The following is a 16,627-nucleotide window of genomic DNA, read 5'->3' as shown; positions in this document are numbered from 1 at the left end:
TACTCCATCAGAGACAATGTGGTCGTGTCTGTCCAAGAAAACAAGAGACAGATATACACCAAAGTCATCCTAATGAAGAAGCTTGACTGCTATGCAACAGAGTTGCTAAACACCATCGGTGATGTTGCAGCAGGGGAGATCTCTATGTACTTTAAGCCTCAGAGTCAAACAGAAGCAGACTCTCTTGAGGCTTCAGCACTGCCACCTCCTGTTCCTCCTTCTCCTGCAATCATTGCAGTCCAGAGTGGTCCAACAAGCAGCCAGATGCAACCAGAACTTATGTCAGCACCCAAAAGAAAACTACACTCCCTGTTTGACCCACTCATTTCCATGACCACTGATCCTGATTCCTGTGACATCTTCAATGTACCAGCAGATCAGCCAACACATTATTTAGACTCAAGCTCTACTGGGACTCCTGCTCCACTTCTTCCTGTGACTTCTCTTGATGATGAAACTCCTGAACCAGTGCAGCAGCTTCAACCCAGTTCAGACACAGATAAAGCTGTGATTCCCTCTCTAGCTCTTCTTCCTGAATCTGCTTCTACCCTCCATGGTGAATATGTTTGGGATGTTCGAAGCAAAGATTCTGTCGTGGTTTCAGCTCCACCAGTTCCTCACAGTATCTTTGACGAACCTTCTGTCACCATAAAGCAGGATGTTCTGGCTGTCATTCAAAATGAGTCAAAAACACAAACTGGGGTTGGACTCTGGGGCTTTTTAAACTGGCTATTCTGCTGCTGTGTGCCACCTGAAGATGATTATTTATATTTTTAATTTTCTGTTTAAAAAGTCATTTCCATAATAAAAACTTGATTGTCTGCAGTTTATTTGGATCAGTACCTTTGATTTTTGTTTATTGATTAAAAAAAAAATTGGTTCATCCTTTTTCAGACTTAAAAAAAAAATATATATATTTAAGACATAGCAGGCTTATTTAGATCTTTGTAGTATTGCATACCTAAATAAATTCAATAACATGGTTTTTGAATGTTTGCCATCTTGTTCCTAGTGGATTAGCAGTCCTTGATTCAGGCTGTTCCCGAAACTGTTTCCATATCAATCTTGATTGACTTGGAACAACAGTGAACACACGCAAAAGGGAAGGCAAACAGGTTTTCAAACATCTTTAAAAGGACAAAAGCACATCAATAGATTTTGTCAGAAATATTCTAATCAGTACATTTCATGTTTTGTTACACCCATGACAATATGCACACGTCACGTTGCACTAAATCACTTCCATCCCAGGGCTTCTTTTGTTTATCTCCTTCTCTTACATTTTACCTAAATACACCTGGCATGACTGATTCTTCTCTGAGAGACATTCATTCATTCATTCATTCATTTTCCTAATCGCTTGATCCACTATGAGGGACAAAGATCTAAAATATATTGTCAAAGTATGACTCAGACCCAGATTGTTTCACCTAGACACAATCAACTAAATATTAAATAGAAATATTCTGTCATCTAAACCTATTCTGTAGCTTTACATATTAAAAAAGTGGAAAATATATTATATTTATTTATTATATTATTATCCATTTCCGTCAATTGACATGTCGAACACCAACTCCCGTAATGCATAGCGGCTTCCTTTTCACGTCAACTTTAGGCGACAAAATAACCGCCCAGAAAACGAACAAAAAATCTTCCTAAATTGCGCTTTAATAATAAATGTTAATGTTGTATCTGTTGAATTACTGTTAACAATACATTCTGATGTGTTTGTATCCATTTCTTACTATTTTTGTTGTTGTTCGCGTTGAGGAATATGTGAAGGTTTCTCTTTTAAATTTGGCGCTGTTTGCGCCGCCTTTAATTACTTTGCTAGCCTGTTAGCCTGAACGCCATGTAGCATCAGCTGGGCAGGAAAGTAGAGGAGAAATCCTCTCCATCCATTTATTTGATTTGTGCAGACTTGTTTGAAATATGGAGGTGACAGACATTGGCAACAAAGAAGAGGGTAAAGTCTGGCATCGTAAACCCACTGCAGGGAGGGGGTAAGTTAAATGTTTATGTATTTATTTAACCAAAATGATGCATCTTTACATACTGGATTTAGATAGTCCGCTTTTGATGTTGCTGATGGGAACTATTGGTTGTATAGATCTTGATTTTTTTCCCCTAATATATATTTTTCACATATTTTGGAGGGTTTCTAATCACAACATATCTGTGTCAAAAAGTTATGCTAAAATAAATTGTAGTTTTGCTACTGCACTGTTTTGATAGGTATCATATTCAAGTACAAATCTAAATCATAATGATTGCTATTGCGGGTCATCGTGTTAGTTTATGACAATTGTGTGGATTACAATCACGTTTACACAATGAGTCTCGCCTCAAGAGCACCTGTGGATTCAGCTGACATGACAGTGCTCTGTAAGCATTACGCATTGTGTTTGAGTGGATACAGATGAATGGTGTTGAGTTGCACCCACTTTGCAGCAAGAAAAGTGTTTTATTATGTTGCAAGCTAGCATAATGTTCATCCACTTTTCCTAGTGGTAAATCATTCACTTAAATGTTTGGCTCTTCTCCCTCTTCATCCCTACTGATGGACATATTTTATCTTCCTCAGTGTGTTGGTGACAGTGGTTCGCACTGTTCAGCAGGCCAAGACGGTGCGTTTCCTCCATGTGGCCTTTGACACCACAGGAGATTCCTTTCTGGCTGGAGATCACCATGGCAACATATATGTCTTTGACATCAGTAGAAACAGGTGATTTAATGCTGAGCATGAACTATTTATAATAACTATGTAAATATAGTGATAGATGTCAGTGTTTTAACTGAATTATCTTCTTCTTTTTTTAAATTTTGTTTTAACTTGGCTTGTCTGGGATGATCAAGTTTTTAACTCTGCATGCTTACATGCCTGTTTTCTGATTTGGTGTAGATTTCGCCTAGCGCAGAAGACAGGCCAGGCGTGCACTGCGCTGGCATTCAGCCTTCGCAGGACCACAGAATTTCTTGTGGCTTTGGCTGACTACACTATCAAATGCTTTGACAAAGGTAGGATGAGCATGTCCACAACATTAAAAAAAAAATCTTTATTTGCTGCGTCTTCAGTGACATGCATTTGTTTATATAAACACAGAGCCAGAAAAAAGTGTCATTATCATCTACTCACCACCATAATGAATAAAATTGTGTTTGTTTTTTTTGTTTTTTTTGGTACTCTTTGGCCATATGTTTCATTACATAGACACAAAACAGCTGGTCAGTTGGATGCGAGGCCATGAAGGAGCGGTTTCATCCATCTCTGTTCACAGCTCCGGCCGATATGCCATCACCACCTCCTCAGACACCGCTCAGCTCTGGGACCTGGACACCTTCCAGCGAAAGAGGAAGCTTAACATTAGACAGTCTGTCGGCATACAGAGGGTAAACACACAGACATGCTGCCAAGAATAGATCCCAATTTTATCTAAATCAAAGGAAAATGCAAAGTGTTGTCAAACCGAGAAATTTCCAGTTAATTATAAGGGGTTGATACCACTTAACTGTTTTAAATTTATGGTACACACTTTTTATAGATGTTTTCTTTAAGGCTTATTGCTGCTTTTGTTGCAGGTGTTTTTTCTACCTCTTAGCAACACCATCCTTAGCTGTTTTAGTGATGATTCTATCTTTGCGTGGGAGAGCGACACACTTTTCTGCAAGTACCAGCTCCCGGTTCCTGACTGCGGACCCAGGATCTCTTATAAGGCGTTTGCTGTCACCCGGTGGGTTTCTCACAATAGCTACTAAAGATGTTTCACCACCTAAGCAATTTACAAGCTCAGTGAAAGTTTACCAGCACTTGAAGCACGTCTCATATACATGTGTTAAATTGTATTTACAGTGATGGTAAAAGCCTTGCTGCAGGGGGTCGCTCCAACTTGTTGCACCTGTGGTGCCTGGACAGCCAACAGCTTGTCAGAGTGATCCAGATGCCCAGTCAGGTTCGAACTGTCAGACAGCTGGAATTCCTGCCTGACAGTTTTGATGGAGGAGCCAGCCAGGTGAGGGTAGCAGGACCAGTGCTTTTTCTGTCTGAAGCTTTTCAGTTTTCTACTGGTTAAACTTTCTGTGACATTATGCTACAAAGTGATATAGCAAAAGTTCCAGCAGTTATCTTTACCTTATGTGCACAGTTTTACTCTCTCGGTACAACTTCTGCCAAAATCAGGTTGGAATAAATCTTTTATGCATTTCTCGTTAGCCAACAAGAACATCGTTTCTTCTGTTTAGGTATTAGTAATTGCTTACTTTTGGCTTTCGCAGGATATTAAAGTTTTTTTTTCCTTCATCTGGTTCCCCATAGCCAGCCACCTGTTTGTTTTCCATTTCTACACTTTTTACAACCATCCCTTGTTGTTTGTTCTAAATTTCAGACCAGCATCTTCTGATTCACTCTTTTCCACTGTTTTCATTCTTTGTGTTTTTGTTGTTTCTTGTCAGTCAGTCAGGCGCAGCAGCTCTGCAAGTGCTCTCTTTTTCCTTCAGACTTGTTTCCATATTTAAACTTGGGAAGGTTTGCTACACATTCATACTGTCTGAATTTTTTTCTCTGTATTTAAAATATATTTTTGTAAGTCTAACCACATTTTTGGGTTGTTGTTGTTTAATGTTGACAGAATAACTTGTGACCGATCGGATCCCATCCTGATAAGAACTATGGGTCTGATAAGGACTGATTGCTTCTGCAGCGCTTGATGTTTTTTGCACATCAGTATGTACTCTCTTTACAGCTTTCTTTTTTGTTTCTCCTCAGACATTGGGTGTCCTAAGTCAGGATGGAGTGATGCGTTTTATCAATATTCACACGTGTAAACTGCTTTTCCAAATGGGTTCCCATGATGAGGCCATTACCACAGTAGCAGTGAGTCCAAATGGCCGACATGTTGTGGCGATCATGGATAATGGGAGCATTAATATCTACAGCATCCAGAGTCTCACACAGGAATTAAATAAGGTTACACTATGCTGCAGTACACAAAATACAAGATATTAGAGAAATTTAATTTATTAATGGGTTTATTTTTTGCATTCACATGTTTTGTGTGTGTTTGGTTTGTTTTTTCTTCTTTTCCCCCTTCCTCCACAGCCTCCTCCCTCTCAGGTGGCTGTAGTTTCTGGTGGTGAAGCAGGTGAAGACTTGTCAAACCTGAAGATGAAGGTTAGGTCAGAGGTGGTTCAGAGACCAGCTAAGAGCTTAGGCAGACGAATACAGGTGAAGATACTGAGACCACCAGCAGTATCTTCTGCTGAGGATAAAGAGGTGAAAACAATACAGAAAAAAAAACACATTTTCTACGGTTGTTTCTTCTTTTTGTTTGTTGTTGTTTACTTTCTCTTTGGTGTATTTATTTTATTCAGATTCTCATGAAAAATAATGGATTATTTATGTCCTACATGCTGAGATAGATCCAGAATTCCCCAGATTGAACATGAAAGCATTTCATTGGTCCGTAAGATGACGGAGTAGCAGCTTTTTATGTCTTTCTTTTTATAGAATGAATTACCAGCTGGTCTGAATAAGAAGAGACTGGTGGCTCTACTCAAGGCGTTTGGAGAATATCCAGCTAAATACAGGTGACAGGAGGAAGAGTCTCATATTTTTGTGATAACTGGATATTGTGTAACAACGCGGTTATTTTTCTGCATTGTGGCCGCAGGATGTTTGTTTGGCGGTCGTTACTGCATTTACCAGAGAACCATGCAGCGTACAGCAGTCTGACTGACAAAGGTCTGCATTCGGCCTTCCTCGCCTTGCATGATAAGTATCCCATCAAAAGTCACAAGCTTCAGAGAGGACTGCAGAGGTACTCTCTCTCTCTAATCTAATTTTACATACACTCACCCACTCACAACTGACGCACTATCTTTACTCATTTTGGTTCAACACTTTTATCTTTAAAGAAAAAAACAGTCTATATTTTTGTCTCTTCCACAGGGTTTTGTCTGCTTTAGCTCACTGGGCAGCCATATTTGGGGAAGTGGAATATCTCCCTCTGGTAGCCTTTCCTTTCGTCAAGCTTTTCCAGAACAATCCAATGCTCTGCTTTGAGGTGGTGGCCACTCTCATTGGTAATTTTTGTTACAGTGTTTGTAATATTTCAGCTGCACATGTTTAGTGTAAATATGTCTGAGCTGCTGCTTTCAGTCTAGTTGTTACTGGTTAGATTTCTGCTGCAAAATGATTTCACTGTTTGTCAGCATATTTCCAAACGGTACTCTGGTTTAATGTCTGCAGCCAAAGTCTAAAGTTGTGCCCCTTTTGAAATATTTTACTTTAGAAATATAAGTTACTCAAACTACGCCAGTGTTTTATCACTAAGCTTCTTTTGTTTTGTTTTGGGTTTTTTTCCTCAGTGAACTGGTGTCAACACTGGTTTGAGTATTTCCCCAACCCTCCTTTGAACATCCTGAGCATGGCAGAAAATGTTCTGGCTCATCATGACAAGGAGCTGCTGCAGCACCTCGTGGACTGTGGCATTACTTCACAGGTAGGAGGCACTTGCAAATAATATAGAGGCTTGTACTACTAAGGATCGGTGGCTCATTAAAGGAACTTCCGGTTCAGTTTAGGATAGCTGGTATCAAAACTCTGTTTCACCTTTTGTCTGGTTGTATCAGCCTGGAGCTCCTACAGTGTGTTTGCACACCATATAAAAGTTTATTCACTGAATTAGAATTGCTAGATAACTTAAATCTGACTGACAGAAGATGCACTTGGACCTTTACATCACATCCACTGACTGGTTTGGTTCACGTCCAGTTTGTTCTCCATTAGGGGCAACAACAATTCAACTCAGCCCATGTTGCATCTGAAAGAATGAGCTAACTTTCATTGAGGTAAAATGAAGTAAAATACATTTTGGACACTCATTTTTTTAAAAGATAAATATAATAATCGTGCTTCATCAATGTGGATGAGTTAATGAGCTGACCAGTACATTTTTGTCATCGTTCTTTCTTGCTTTAGCTGCAGCGGCCATGTTGCTTTTCAGCCTACAAGGAAGATGTGATTGATCATCTTCTGTCGGCTCTGCTTGTTTTTCTATGATTCTGCATATATCCAGAGTCGGACAGCCTGAGTCGATAACCAGTGTTGTAGTCTATCTTAGCGGGATCTTTGCTGTTTTGATTGGTTGATCCAAATCACTTAAAAATACGCTGGAGATGTTTAACATGTTTAGTAGTTTTATCTCAAGTCTGGAGGTTGTGAGGCAAGATGTCTGATTCATGTTCTGACTTTCACTGAAGTGGTATTACACACGTCTGTCCTCATTTTTACTCATCGTCACATCTGTTTAACTGTCCCAGCTTTATGTGTGGCCCCTGTTGGAGACCTTGTTCTCAGAGGTTCTGACACGTGACGAATGGCTTCGACTCTTTGACAACGTCTTCTCCAACCATCCATCATTCCTGCTTATGGCCTGTGTTGCCTACATCATCTGCTGCCGTGAGCCTCTGCTGCAATGTTCCCAGAAACAGGACTTTGAGGTACCTTCTCACCTTCCCTTTCTTCTCATCTGATGTGAAATAAACGGTCACATTTTCAACCTCTGTCTCCTCCGTGATTTCTTATATCTCCAGTACTTCTTTCATCATCGTAACAACCTAGATGTTGGAGCCACGATAAAGGAAGCTTACAGGCTTGTGGGCAGCACTCCAGCTGATATCCATCCCAGGACGATGCTGTCTGACTTTACACCACTCACCAGTGGCCAGTATCCTGTGTTCAACCAGTATCCGGAGTTTATAGTGGAATACCAAAGCAGGGAGAGGGAGAGAATCCGATTACAGGAGATGGAGTATCTGCGTGAGAGGTGAGCATATACGGTCATCTTCAAATGTATTCATCCCCTTTCATTGAAGAAAAGGCTGAATTTACAACAGTCACTCAAATAACTAGAGACAAAAAAAATGAACAATAACTAAAAATTAGCTAAATTATAATTTAATGATATTAGACAGTTTTTTTTCCATTTAATTGAGCTGGGAAAAAAAAAAAAAAACCAAATTGGTCCAGGACAAATTAGAGCACTTTTCTGATGAACAGTGGGACCAAATACCTGTCAACAGGTGCAGAAGTCTGTCTGGGAGGAACAGAAAACACCTGACTGAAGTGGAAACATTAAAGGATTGTTCAACAAAACATTAGTTTACGAGTGATGTAACATATAGTATTTTATCATATTTGTTTGCTTTTTGAAAAAAAAATTATATTGAGTCAGAATTAGAAAATGATGTAATGATTTTCATAAATTTATTATCGTTTTTGTCAATTTCAGCTTGTTTCATAGACAGCTGTTTTGTTTTTGTTTTGTTTTTTTCCTTTTTTAATGGGAGGGCATGAATACATTTGAGGATGACTGAACATGAATAATAATGAAGAACAGACATTTATATTTATCTTTGTGATATTTGTAAAATTTAGAAACCAGTGAGAGAAAATGTATAATTTTTTTCAATGTGCGCGTTTTGTGTTCAGGCAGGAGGTGTCAGCATTGCGTGCAGATTTTGTGCATCGTCAAGCTGAAGAGGAAGCTTATTTTGCACAACAGGTAAAACTGTATTGAGAGTTCATTCGAGCTTAGTATTCTGTATTATGATCCAATATTTGGGGGAAAAAGACATTTCAGATGTCTTGACTTAAAATAAAAAAGTCATTTGAACTTCTGTAAATATTTGCACAAAGGAGTTACTGCAGAAAGCGGAGGAGCAGCGCAGGAACATCCTGGCACAGGAGGAGGAGAAGCTGACCCAGCAGAGGACAAAGTAAGCAACAACTGATAGACATTGATAGATGATTTATTATTGAAGTGAGACAGGATTTTGGAGCTTTTTGCTTCTGCTTTGTCCGGTTCAGGTTGGCAGCCATGAAGAGAGAGCTGAAGGTGAAGGAGCTCCAACTGCTAGATGCAACAAGGAGACGTTTTCTCAAACACCAGCAGCACCTCCGAGCCTCACATATACGAAGACTGGACCAGGAGATCAGCAGAAAGGTAAAGGTGTTAGTCTTTTTTCCTATCTGAATTTTCTTATTTCTCTGTAAAGAAACAATATTTCTGAAGAAACTTTGTTACTAAAAAGTCCTGAAATGAAAACCATAAATCTGGCTGGTTTCCCTGCACTGGTTTGAAGTGCATAGTTTTGCCAGAGAGGGGCAGCATCACCGAGGCAACTCGTGGTTGCTGCTCAGGAGAGGATGTAGTTGGAGGGGAAAAATGACAACAAATATTTTTAGACATCCACCAAAAAAAAGGGTTTGAAAATGAAGAAAGCACTTGTACAGTTATTTCTGGGAGGATTGATGATATTGTTTCATATCTTGGAAGACGCTGGTTGGTTACTTGAGTTTGTTGTTTTGATGATGTCGGATTGTAAACGAGTGTTAAGTCACAGAGTTTTAGTCTTTGGTCAGAAAACCCAAAGTTACTTCCGTGTTGGCTCATTCTACCTTTTGAAACAGGTTTTTAAATGAATTTATTTGTTTTTGCTCCTTTATCTGATGCAGATGGATCTCCGTGAGCAGGAGACGGCCGCAGCCGTCCAGGATCTGGAAGTCAGACAGATGGAACTGGAAGTTCAGAGGAAACGGCTTGAACAGGTAACAAACGCCTTCCTGAATCGAGACCTGAATCTTAATTTTTTCCCTGAAGCTGTCACAAGGCTCCTGTGATTCACGCAACTTTTCTCACTGAATAAACGAAATGTGGATGAGATCTTTGAAGCTTTTAAGCTTTTTCTTGTCCTTTTTTAATTTAATCATAAATTGTAAGTGGGAACGGATCTCCTTATGGTTTGTGCATCGCCAAGGGAACAGATCTCCAAGGTATCTGTTACAACGTGCACACTTAAACATAATACCTATAAAGTTATAAGATGCTTTATTTTGTTCATATTTTTTTCTGTGTAAACATTGTAGCTGTTTGTAATGATGTAATATTTTTACAGTTCCAGCTGTTTTGTTTGAACTACAGCTGATTTTCCAGTTGTTAATCTTTACAGCTCTGTTTTTATCTTGCTTTTTCCTTCATGACCATTTTTCTCAGCACTTGTTGAAAGAGCAGGAGCGTGTTGGACGGGAGGTTGAGGAGGAGGTGCAGGTAAAAATGAAGGAGGCAGAGAAGGCAGAGGAGAGCTACACAGAGCTGCTACACAGCGCAGAGACGAACATGCAGGTCAGCCATGCGCTCCTGTATAACTGTCTTCTAACGGCACATGATCATGAAGCAACACCATCGTCCAAAATGGAACATGTGCACAGGCTCTGGAGGAATCCCTAGCAGAGGCGTACCAGCTGGGCTTGGACTGTGACTGGCAGAGAGGAGTAGTGGAGCGCCTGCAGCAGGTAGATGCTGAGCAGGAGAGGAAGAAGGAGAAACTGACGGAGCTTCAGAGGCAAACGGTGGCAGAGGAGGAGAGACTGGCTGACACCATGAGACAAGTGGCAGGAAGGAAGGTGAGAGCAGAATCGGTTTGCTTTTGGGTGGAAGGTGAAAAACTACAGGTTACTAATACTTGGGGCTGTGACTATATACTTTTGTCCCGATTCAATTCAGATTTTTTTGGGTGCCGATTCGATTTAAATTGCAATTCTCACAATTCTGTGATATTGCTGATTTTTGTAGATTCAAAACAAGAACAAAATGTAGAAAACTTTTTTTTTTTTTTTGCTTGAATTTTTCTTGATTTCAATTAGGAAAAGACAACCCAGTAGCCAGACCATCATTCTGATGCTATAATGCCCAAGAAGACAAGTTAAAAGATCAATTAAAATAATAAAAATGACAATTTTATAATGTATTATTTTTAACAAAAAAAATCTATTTTAAAAAATCGATTTTCCCACTCCTACTAATACTGATAATCATGTTATTTTTTGTTACATATTGGTTTGCAGTGGGATGACGTGATGAGTACCAGAGCCCAGTTAGAGGAGCAGCAGCAGCCCTGGTCTTCAGCACACATGGGTATCAATCTCCAAACACATACAACCTTGTATTTACTGCTTGTGTAGGGATTCCCCACTGTAGGAATATAACTTTTAGACTCTACCCGTAATCCTCTCACAACCGAATGCCTTCCCTCTAACCTAACCTCAGTCATTACATTGATATTACAACCACAGTTCTCTGCTATGCCCGTTTTACTTCCCACTAACAGATCAGGCCTCGTAGGTTGACTGATCTTTATGTACATTGTGAAACACAGAAACATTTTTCAGAATCCAGACATGAATCTGATACAACAGTATTTATTTTCTGTCAGATGGACAGAGACAGACGGGGGTACAGTCACCAGGTCACACTAGAGGATTTCTTCACAGACCTGCTGTTTCTGTTGGAGCAGCAGGTCCAGCAGTCAGAGCCAACTCTGCCACCACTCCGAGGCCAGCAGGGACCAACATGGTGTGTCTGAACAGCAGTTCGCCTTCAGAAAGCACCTCTACCAACTGTAAGTTCATTTAGTTGGTTTTCTTTCTGAATTATACCACCCATCAGTGTGAAAAGTGTTTTTATTGCTCATCAAACGGGGCTTGGTTGTGTATTAATAACTTTGGCTTCAATCCTTTTCTGAGATTATAAATTGTGGTTATGTAATCATCAACTACTGAAAGATAGTGGATGATTATATCATCATTATGTCAGGATAATCTAGGGAAAAGATAAGAGATTTAAGCATCTTCTCTTTAACTCTTTGCTCAAATTTTTATTTTTATTTAATAATGTATGTAATGTAATGTATAATGTTAGTAATTTAATTATTTAATTCTTCTTAGTCTCTTTGGACCGAGGACGAGCTCAGCTGGACAGCAGTGAACGAGAGCTGCTGAAGGAGATCAGAGAACTGAGACAGAAGCTCGCAGCCAGAGCCAAAGAGGGCAGCTCGGCCTCCTCACAGTCTGTCCACACACTGTCCTCTGTCTCCCAGTGACCGCAGGCTGCTGTCTGTTGACATACTGCAACAGAAACATATTCTTATCTCAAGCTCCCTGGAACATTGTATAAACAGTGACTGTGTGAGGAGCACATTGACTTGCACTCTCTTCATGCTGGTATACCATCCTTCCTCCCACCTTATATCACAGCTGATTAATGTTACTACATTTGTTTTTATGTCCCACGGAGGCTCTTTTCTACCAAAACATCAGTTTATCCTTTGTGTCTCCTGCTGTGCTTCATGTGATGTCCAATCAGCCTGACATGCAAAGTGGACTTTTTCATAATAATAGTCCTACAAGCAGCTTCATTCAAGCCAGTTCTACTTGCAGTGACAAACTTAGGAACACACACAATACTGTAGACAGTGCAGGTGCTTTTTCACAATGCTAACGTGCAGCACTATATCATGGTTGTTCTGTGTGCCGCACCTGATTTCCATTCTTGCAAGGACAGGAGACAAAGAGGAAGTGTCAGTTAGCGTCACAAACAACCCGTCATGTCTGTACTGACTCATTCTGTTTCCCATCTGAGTGTCTTCGGCTGTCTCTAGTGCTTCACGGTAACCGCAACAACCAGTTATACCATCTTTATTTGGCTCTGCAACTATTTTTCATTGTCGTAATTTTTTTCAGATCAGTGACTGTATAAATGCAGCATTTTGAATTTATTTTCATTTTTGTTTTATTTAAACTGGTTTTGGATAAAATAAATGGAGAAGTCTCTGCTGACTGTTTTTTATTGATACATACTGATAATAGTGAACGATAACTATCATTTTAACCCTTTATGGTCCTGCTCTACCACTTGGTAGAGGTAAATTTGCTGTGACTTTGATACATTTCTTTAAAAAAAAAAAAGTAGAAATAAACCTGCCAGAGTCATCTCTACCAACTGGTTTGGGTATGTAAAACCCAAACTAAGTGTTATAACACTGCTGTTTCAAGTGTCAACCATGAAATGAAAATTAAATGAAATGAAAAGTACTTTATTAATCCCCAAAGGGAAATTCAGTATTGAGGAGGTCTTGTTCCAGAGGCTGATGGCTGCTGGCAGGAATGATCTTCTCAATCTTTCAGTCTTACAGCGGACCTGAAGAAGCCTCTCACTGAACACACTTTGTTGTTTCATCATTGTGTTGTGGAGAGGGTGTGAAGAATCCTCCATCTTCATCAGCTTGTGCAGCATTCTTCTTTGGACAATCAGCTCCAGAGTTACTCCAAGCACAGAACCAGCCTTCTTGATCAGTTTGTTGATTTCACTGTTGTTACATTATTATTAACTTCTTTTTAACATCTGAACCATTTTTGTTAGTGTGAAAGTTAATGGGTTAATGTCTAAATCAGGATATAAGGTTTAGACCAAAAGCATCTCTTACACAAGCTCAGCAGGTTTATTTTGCAGATGAAAAATCATGGTGCTTTTCACATCATGTTGCATCTCAGCCTCATTTATTCAACATAAAGTTATTTGCATTAATGCTCTGAAACTCCCAGCTGGCTCTGGCCCATGCTGCTATCAGTGGTACTTTTAAGCTTTTACAGCTTGACTGGACTTGTGCTTTATTTACTCAACTCCCCTGTCTTTATAAGGTGTAATAAATTATGTGTGTCGGAGTAAAAAACTGAGCCACAAGGTAAAGACAAGTATCTGCAAGGTAGGACTATCTCTGCCACATCACAGATCTCTGCAGCAATGAAAGTAGCCAGAAGCAGAGTGGATTAGAGACATAAACAAGAGTTTTTATTTCTGGCTGATCTGTCTTCTGCAGTCATGAAACACTAATAACTAATGGTTACTATGAACAAGATCCACATCTTCAGATGACAGGACAGTGCAGGCAGACAACGATCAGTGCAGAAATCCATCAAACCTGGCCTTTATAACGGCGACAGTAAAGGAAAAGGTCTAAACCTACTGAGGTTTTGGAGATTTCATTTCTTTTTAAGAAGTCAAGAGAACATATCAGCTGAGAACCATGAAAGTAAAACTACTGAAACATTCCAGGACTTGAGCGTCTTTGCTCCTCACCACACTGGGTGTGTCTTCTCTTTTTTTTTTTTTTTTTTGTCCAGTATGCATCCAGGTGTAGTTTGACGAGAGCTGAGGTGACAGCCATCCTCATTCCTGTCAGTCACCCATTGCTGTCCACCCACCCGTCTCATTTGTGCTCATCTGCTGACTTTGGTTTTTAAGCAAAGAGCTGCGAAATTAGTCCAATGTGTTCCTCTGCTTCACAACAGACCAGTTAAATGAACAAAAACACAAAGTACGAGCTTATTAGTATCACAGACACGTCTCTAAGCCAAAATATTTGGAATAACTTGTCATAATTATAAACCATCATCAGCATTTCAACTGCTCAAATGATTTGAAGCCTTTCATTTTCAGACACTCACGCTTTGCTGTGGATTTTTTTTTTTTTATCCTTACACTTGGAAAAAACATCTTGAAAGGTTGCTGTCGTAAGCAAAAGCGTGAACTTTACTCTCAGTATCACCTGTCGCATCTCATCATGAGTGAAGGACCAACTTGCTCTCAGCAGAGGTGGATCTACTTTTTCTCTTTGCCTGCCTTGAATCTACAGAGCTCTCTTTGGGATCACACAGAGCTGCAACACTGATCTGTTTGCTGTTTAAGATATTTTTCTGATGGCGGCAAATTCAGGATTTTAGTTCCCTTTTATCCAGAGAACAGGTCTATCCACCATGGATGCATCCAACAGTATTACTGTACTGTGGTCCAGGGGCTCCAAACCTCTTGGGAAAGTAAGGCGACGGGTTCAAGACCTCCGCATCCCTTCTTTGTCTTACTTCGACTCCACAGCCTGCAGGCCCAGGTTAGACCTGAGCCACAATGAGAGCACCCGGCTGGCTGTGGACCGCCTGCTCAGTCAGGGCTTGAAGGGATACCACGAGACGCTGAAGGCAGAAGGAGAAGTGGATTTCCTGTCTAACATGGAGAAGGATTACATCCTGGAAAACGGAAGACTTATCAACACAGGTTCTACATGTTTTCATATATTTAGTCAGAAATTTTCCTGTAATCTTCAACCTGCTGTGCTTGAGGACAAAACATGCATCAAATTGAGACTATTGAGAGGTAGACATGCTGCTTTTTATTCATCAAAGATTTATACAGCTTTGTGCTTCACACAGATGATACAGATGCACCAGATGATGAGGACAAAGAGTTTGAAAGCTTATCTGCTGGCTGCGGGTCCAGATCCCGGCGCTCTGCAGCGTCAGCAGGCAGCGACTCCACCGTGCAGCAGCTGGACCAGAGTGGCCTAAGAGGTGCTGATGGACTGGAAAGGTTTCATGACGGCTGTCAAATATGTGGGGCTAGTTATGGAAAGTTTCATTTGCTGTCTTTGGTGTTAATGATGTCCTTGTCCTTGCAGATGTAAAACTGATTGAACCTGTCGTGGAGGATCCAAACATTGAGGTTTTTTTCCATTCTGACAGCAGGGCAGCGGGCATGAAGGACCTGATCAGACAGTTCATCAGAAAAGCTAACACGGTATGTTATCAGGTGCGTTCGTGTGTTTGTTTGCACGTGACTTGAATGCCTTTTGATAGCAACACGTGTCAGGCACAGTGGTTTATAATGACTGACACCTTCAGTAAGCAAATGACTGACAGTGTGTGTCTGCCTTTAGGCTGTAGCCATAGTGATGGACAGCTTCAGTGATACAGAGCTGCTTTGTGATCTTCTGGAGGCGAGCAGGAAGAGAAATGTGTCTGTTCATTTGCTGTTGGATCACCTTAACCTGAACCTGTTTATAAGCATGTGGCAGGACCTGAAACTCAACAGCAAAGACTTCCCTGTGAGTGTTTACTTCTTTTTTTTCCAGAACCATTATGAAACAAACAACCTGCATATGGAAATCCAGGTCATTTCTTTTAATGCAACACTGAACAACAACCAAACACCTGCTTCCTTAAGGCAAACATGAACAAATGAGATCATTTTTGTGTTGTGTGGACAGAAGCTGTCGGTACGAAGTGTCCGAGGACAGACGTACTGTGCCAAGACTGGCAGGAAGCTGACAGGTCAGATCGCTGAGAGTTTCATCATCACTGACTGGACGGAGGTGCTGACTGGTTCATACAGGTGCATACAAGCAAATTTACATACAGAACAATTTATTTAAACACACAATAATGAACCATTATTATATCAGTCTATTTCGCACAATCAAACAAAAGAAGCCACCCTTTCTAAGTGGTAGGTTTTAGGATATGATGAAAATGATTGTAGTTTGTAAGTGGTCTGAAGTTTAGTGAATACAAACTCAGACTGACAACAATACACTGTTATTCTTCTTATTATTATTATTATTATTATTATTATGCAAAAAACCCATCCAATTTGTGAAAACCAAAGTAAAACAACACCCTAATCCTCACACCAAATCCAGGCTACTTTTGGTACTTATGGCTCGGTTACAGCAGTGGCAAGTGACCTGTGGGCCACATGTGGTAGTAGTTTGGACATAGCGAGTGTTTTGTGGGCTGGAAGTCATCCAAATATTAGGAGCTCTGTGAACCACATATAATGCTCACATGGCTTTGTTTTGACAGCAACACTCACATGGAGTCAACATCAAGTCAAGGCCAAGCACGGCCCAAACAAAACAGCAGATATGGGCTGTATTTAGGATATTTAGGTATTTAGGA

The 16,627-nt window shown here is 40.2% G+C and overlaps 1 protein-coding gene across 1 annotated transcript; it reads left to right on the top strand.

Annotated features, from left to right (window-relative positions):
- The first annotated feature begins 1,885 nt into the window (after window positions 1-1,885).
- Window positions 1,886-12,489, top strand: tbc1d31 (TBC1 domain family, member 31). The gene is made up of 23 exons (XM_079240988.1): window positions 1,886-2,006; window positions 2,588-2,728; window positions 2,906-3,021; window positions 3,215-3,393; window positions 3,583-3,734; window positions 3,854-4,013; window positions 4,766-4,966; window positions 5,099-5,272; window positions 5,507-5,586; window positions 5,670-5,816; window positions 5,948-6,081; window positions 6,367-6,500; window positions 7,321-7,500; window positions 7,594-7,826; window positions 8,492-8,564; window positions 8,699-8,778; window positions 8,870-9,005; window positions 9,518-9,610; window positions 10,056-10,184; window positions 10,271-10,465; window positions 10,907-10,976; window positions 11,275-11,460; window positions 11,786-12,489. Exons 1-23 carry the CDS (start codon window positions 1,936-1,938, stop codon window positions 11,938-11,940), a joined length of 3,219 nt encoding a protein of 1,072 aa, XP_079097114.1. The 5' UTR covers window positions 1,886-1,935; the 3' UTR covers window positions 11,941-12,489.
- Window positions 12,490-16,627: the final 4,138 nt, after the last annotated feature.

Source organism: Telmatherina bonti, assembly GCF_933228915.1.
Source record: "Telmatherina bonti genome assembly, chromosome: 5".
Lineage (NCBI taxonomy): Eukaryota > Metazoa > Chordata > Actinopteri > Atheriniformes > Telmatherinidae > Telmatherina > Telmatherina bonti.
The sequence above is the reverse complement of the archived record's forward strand: the minus strand, read 5'-3'. Positions and strand labels throughout refer to the sequence as shown.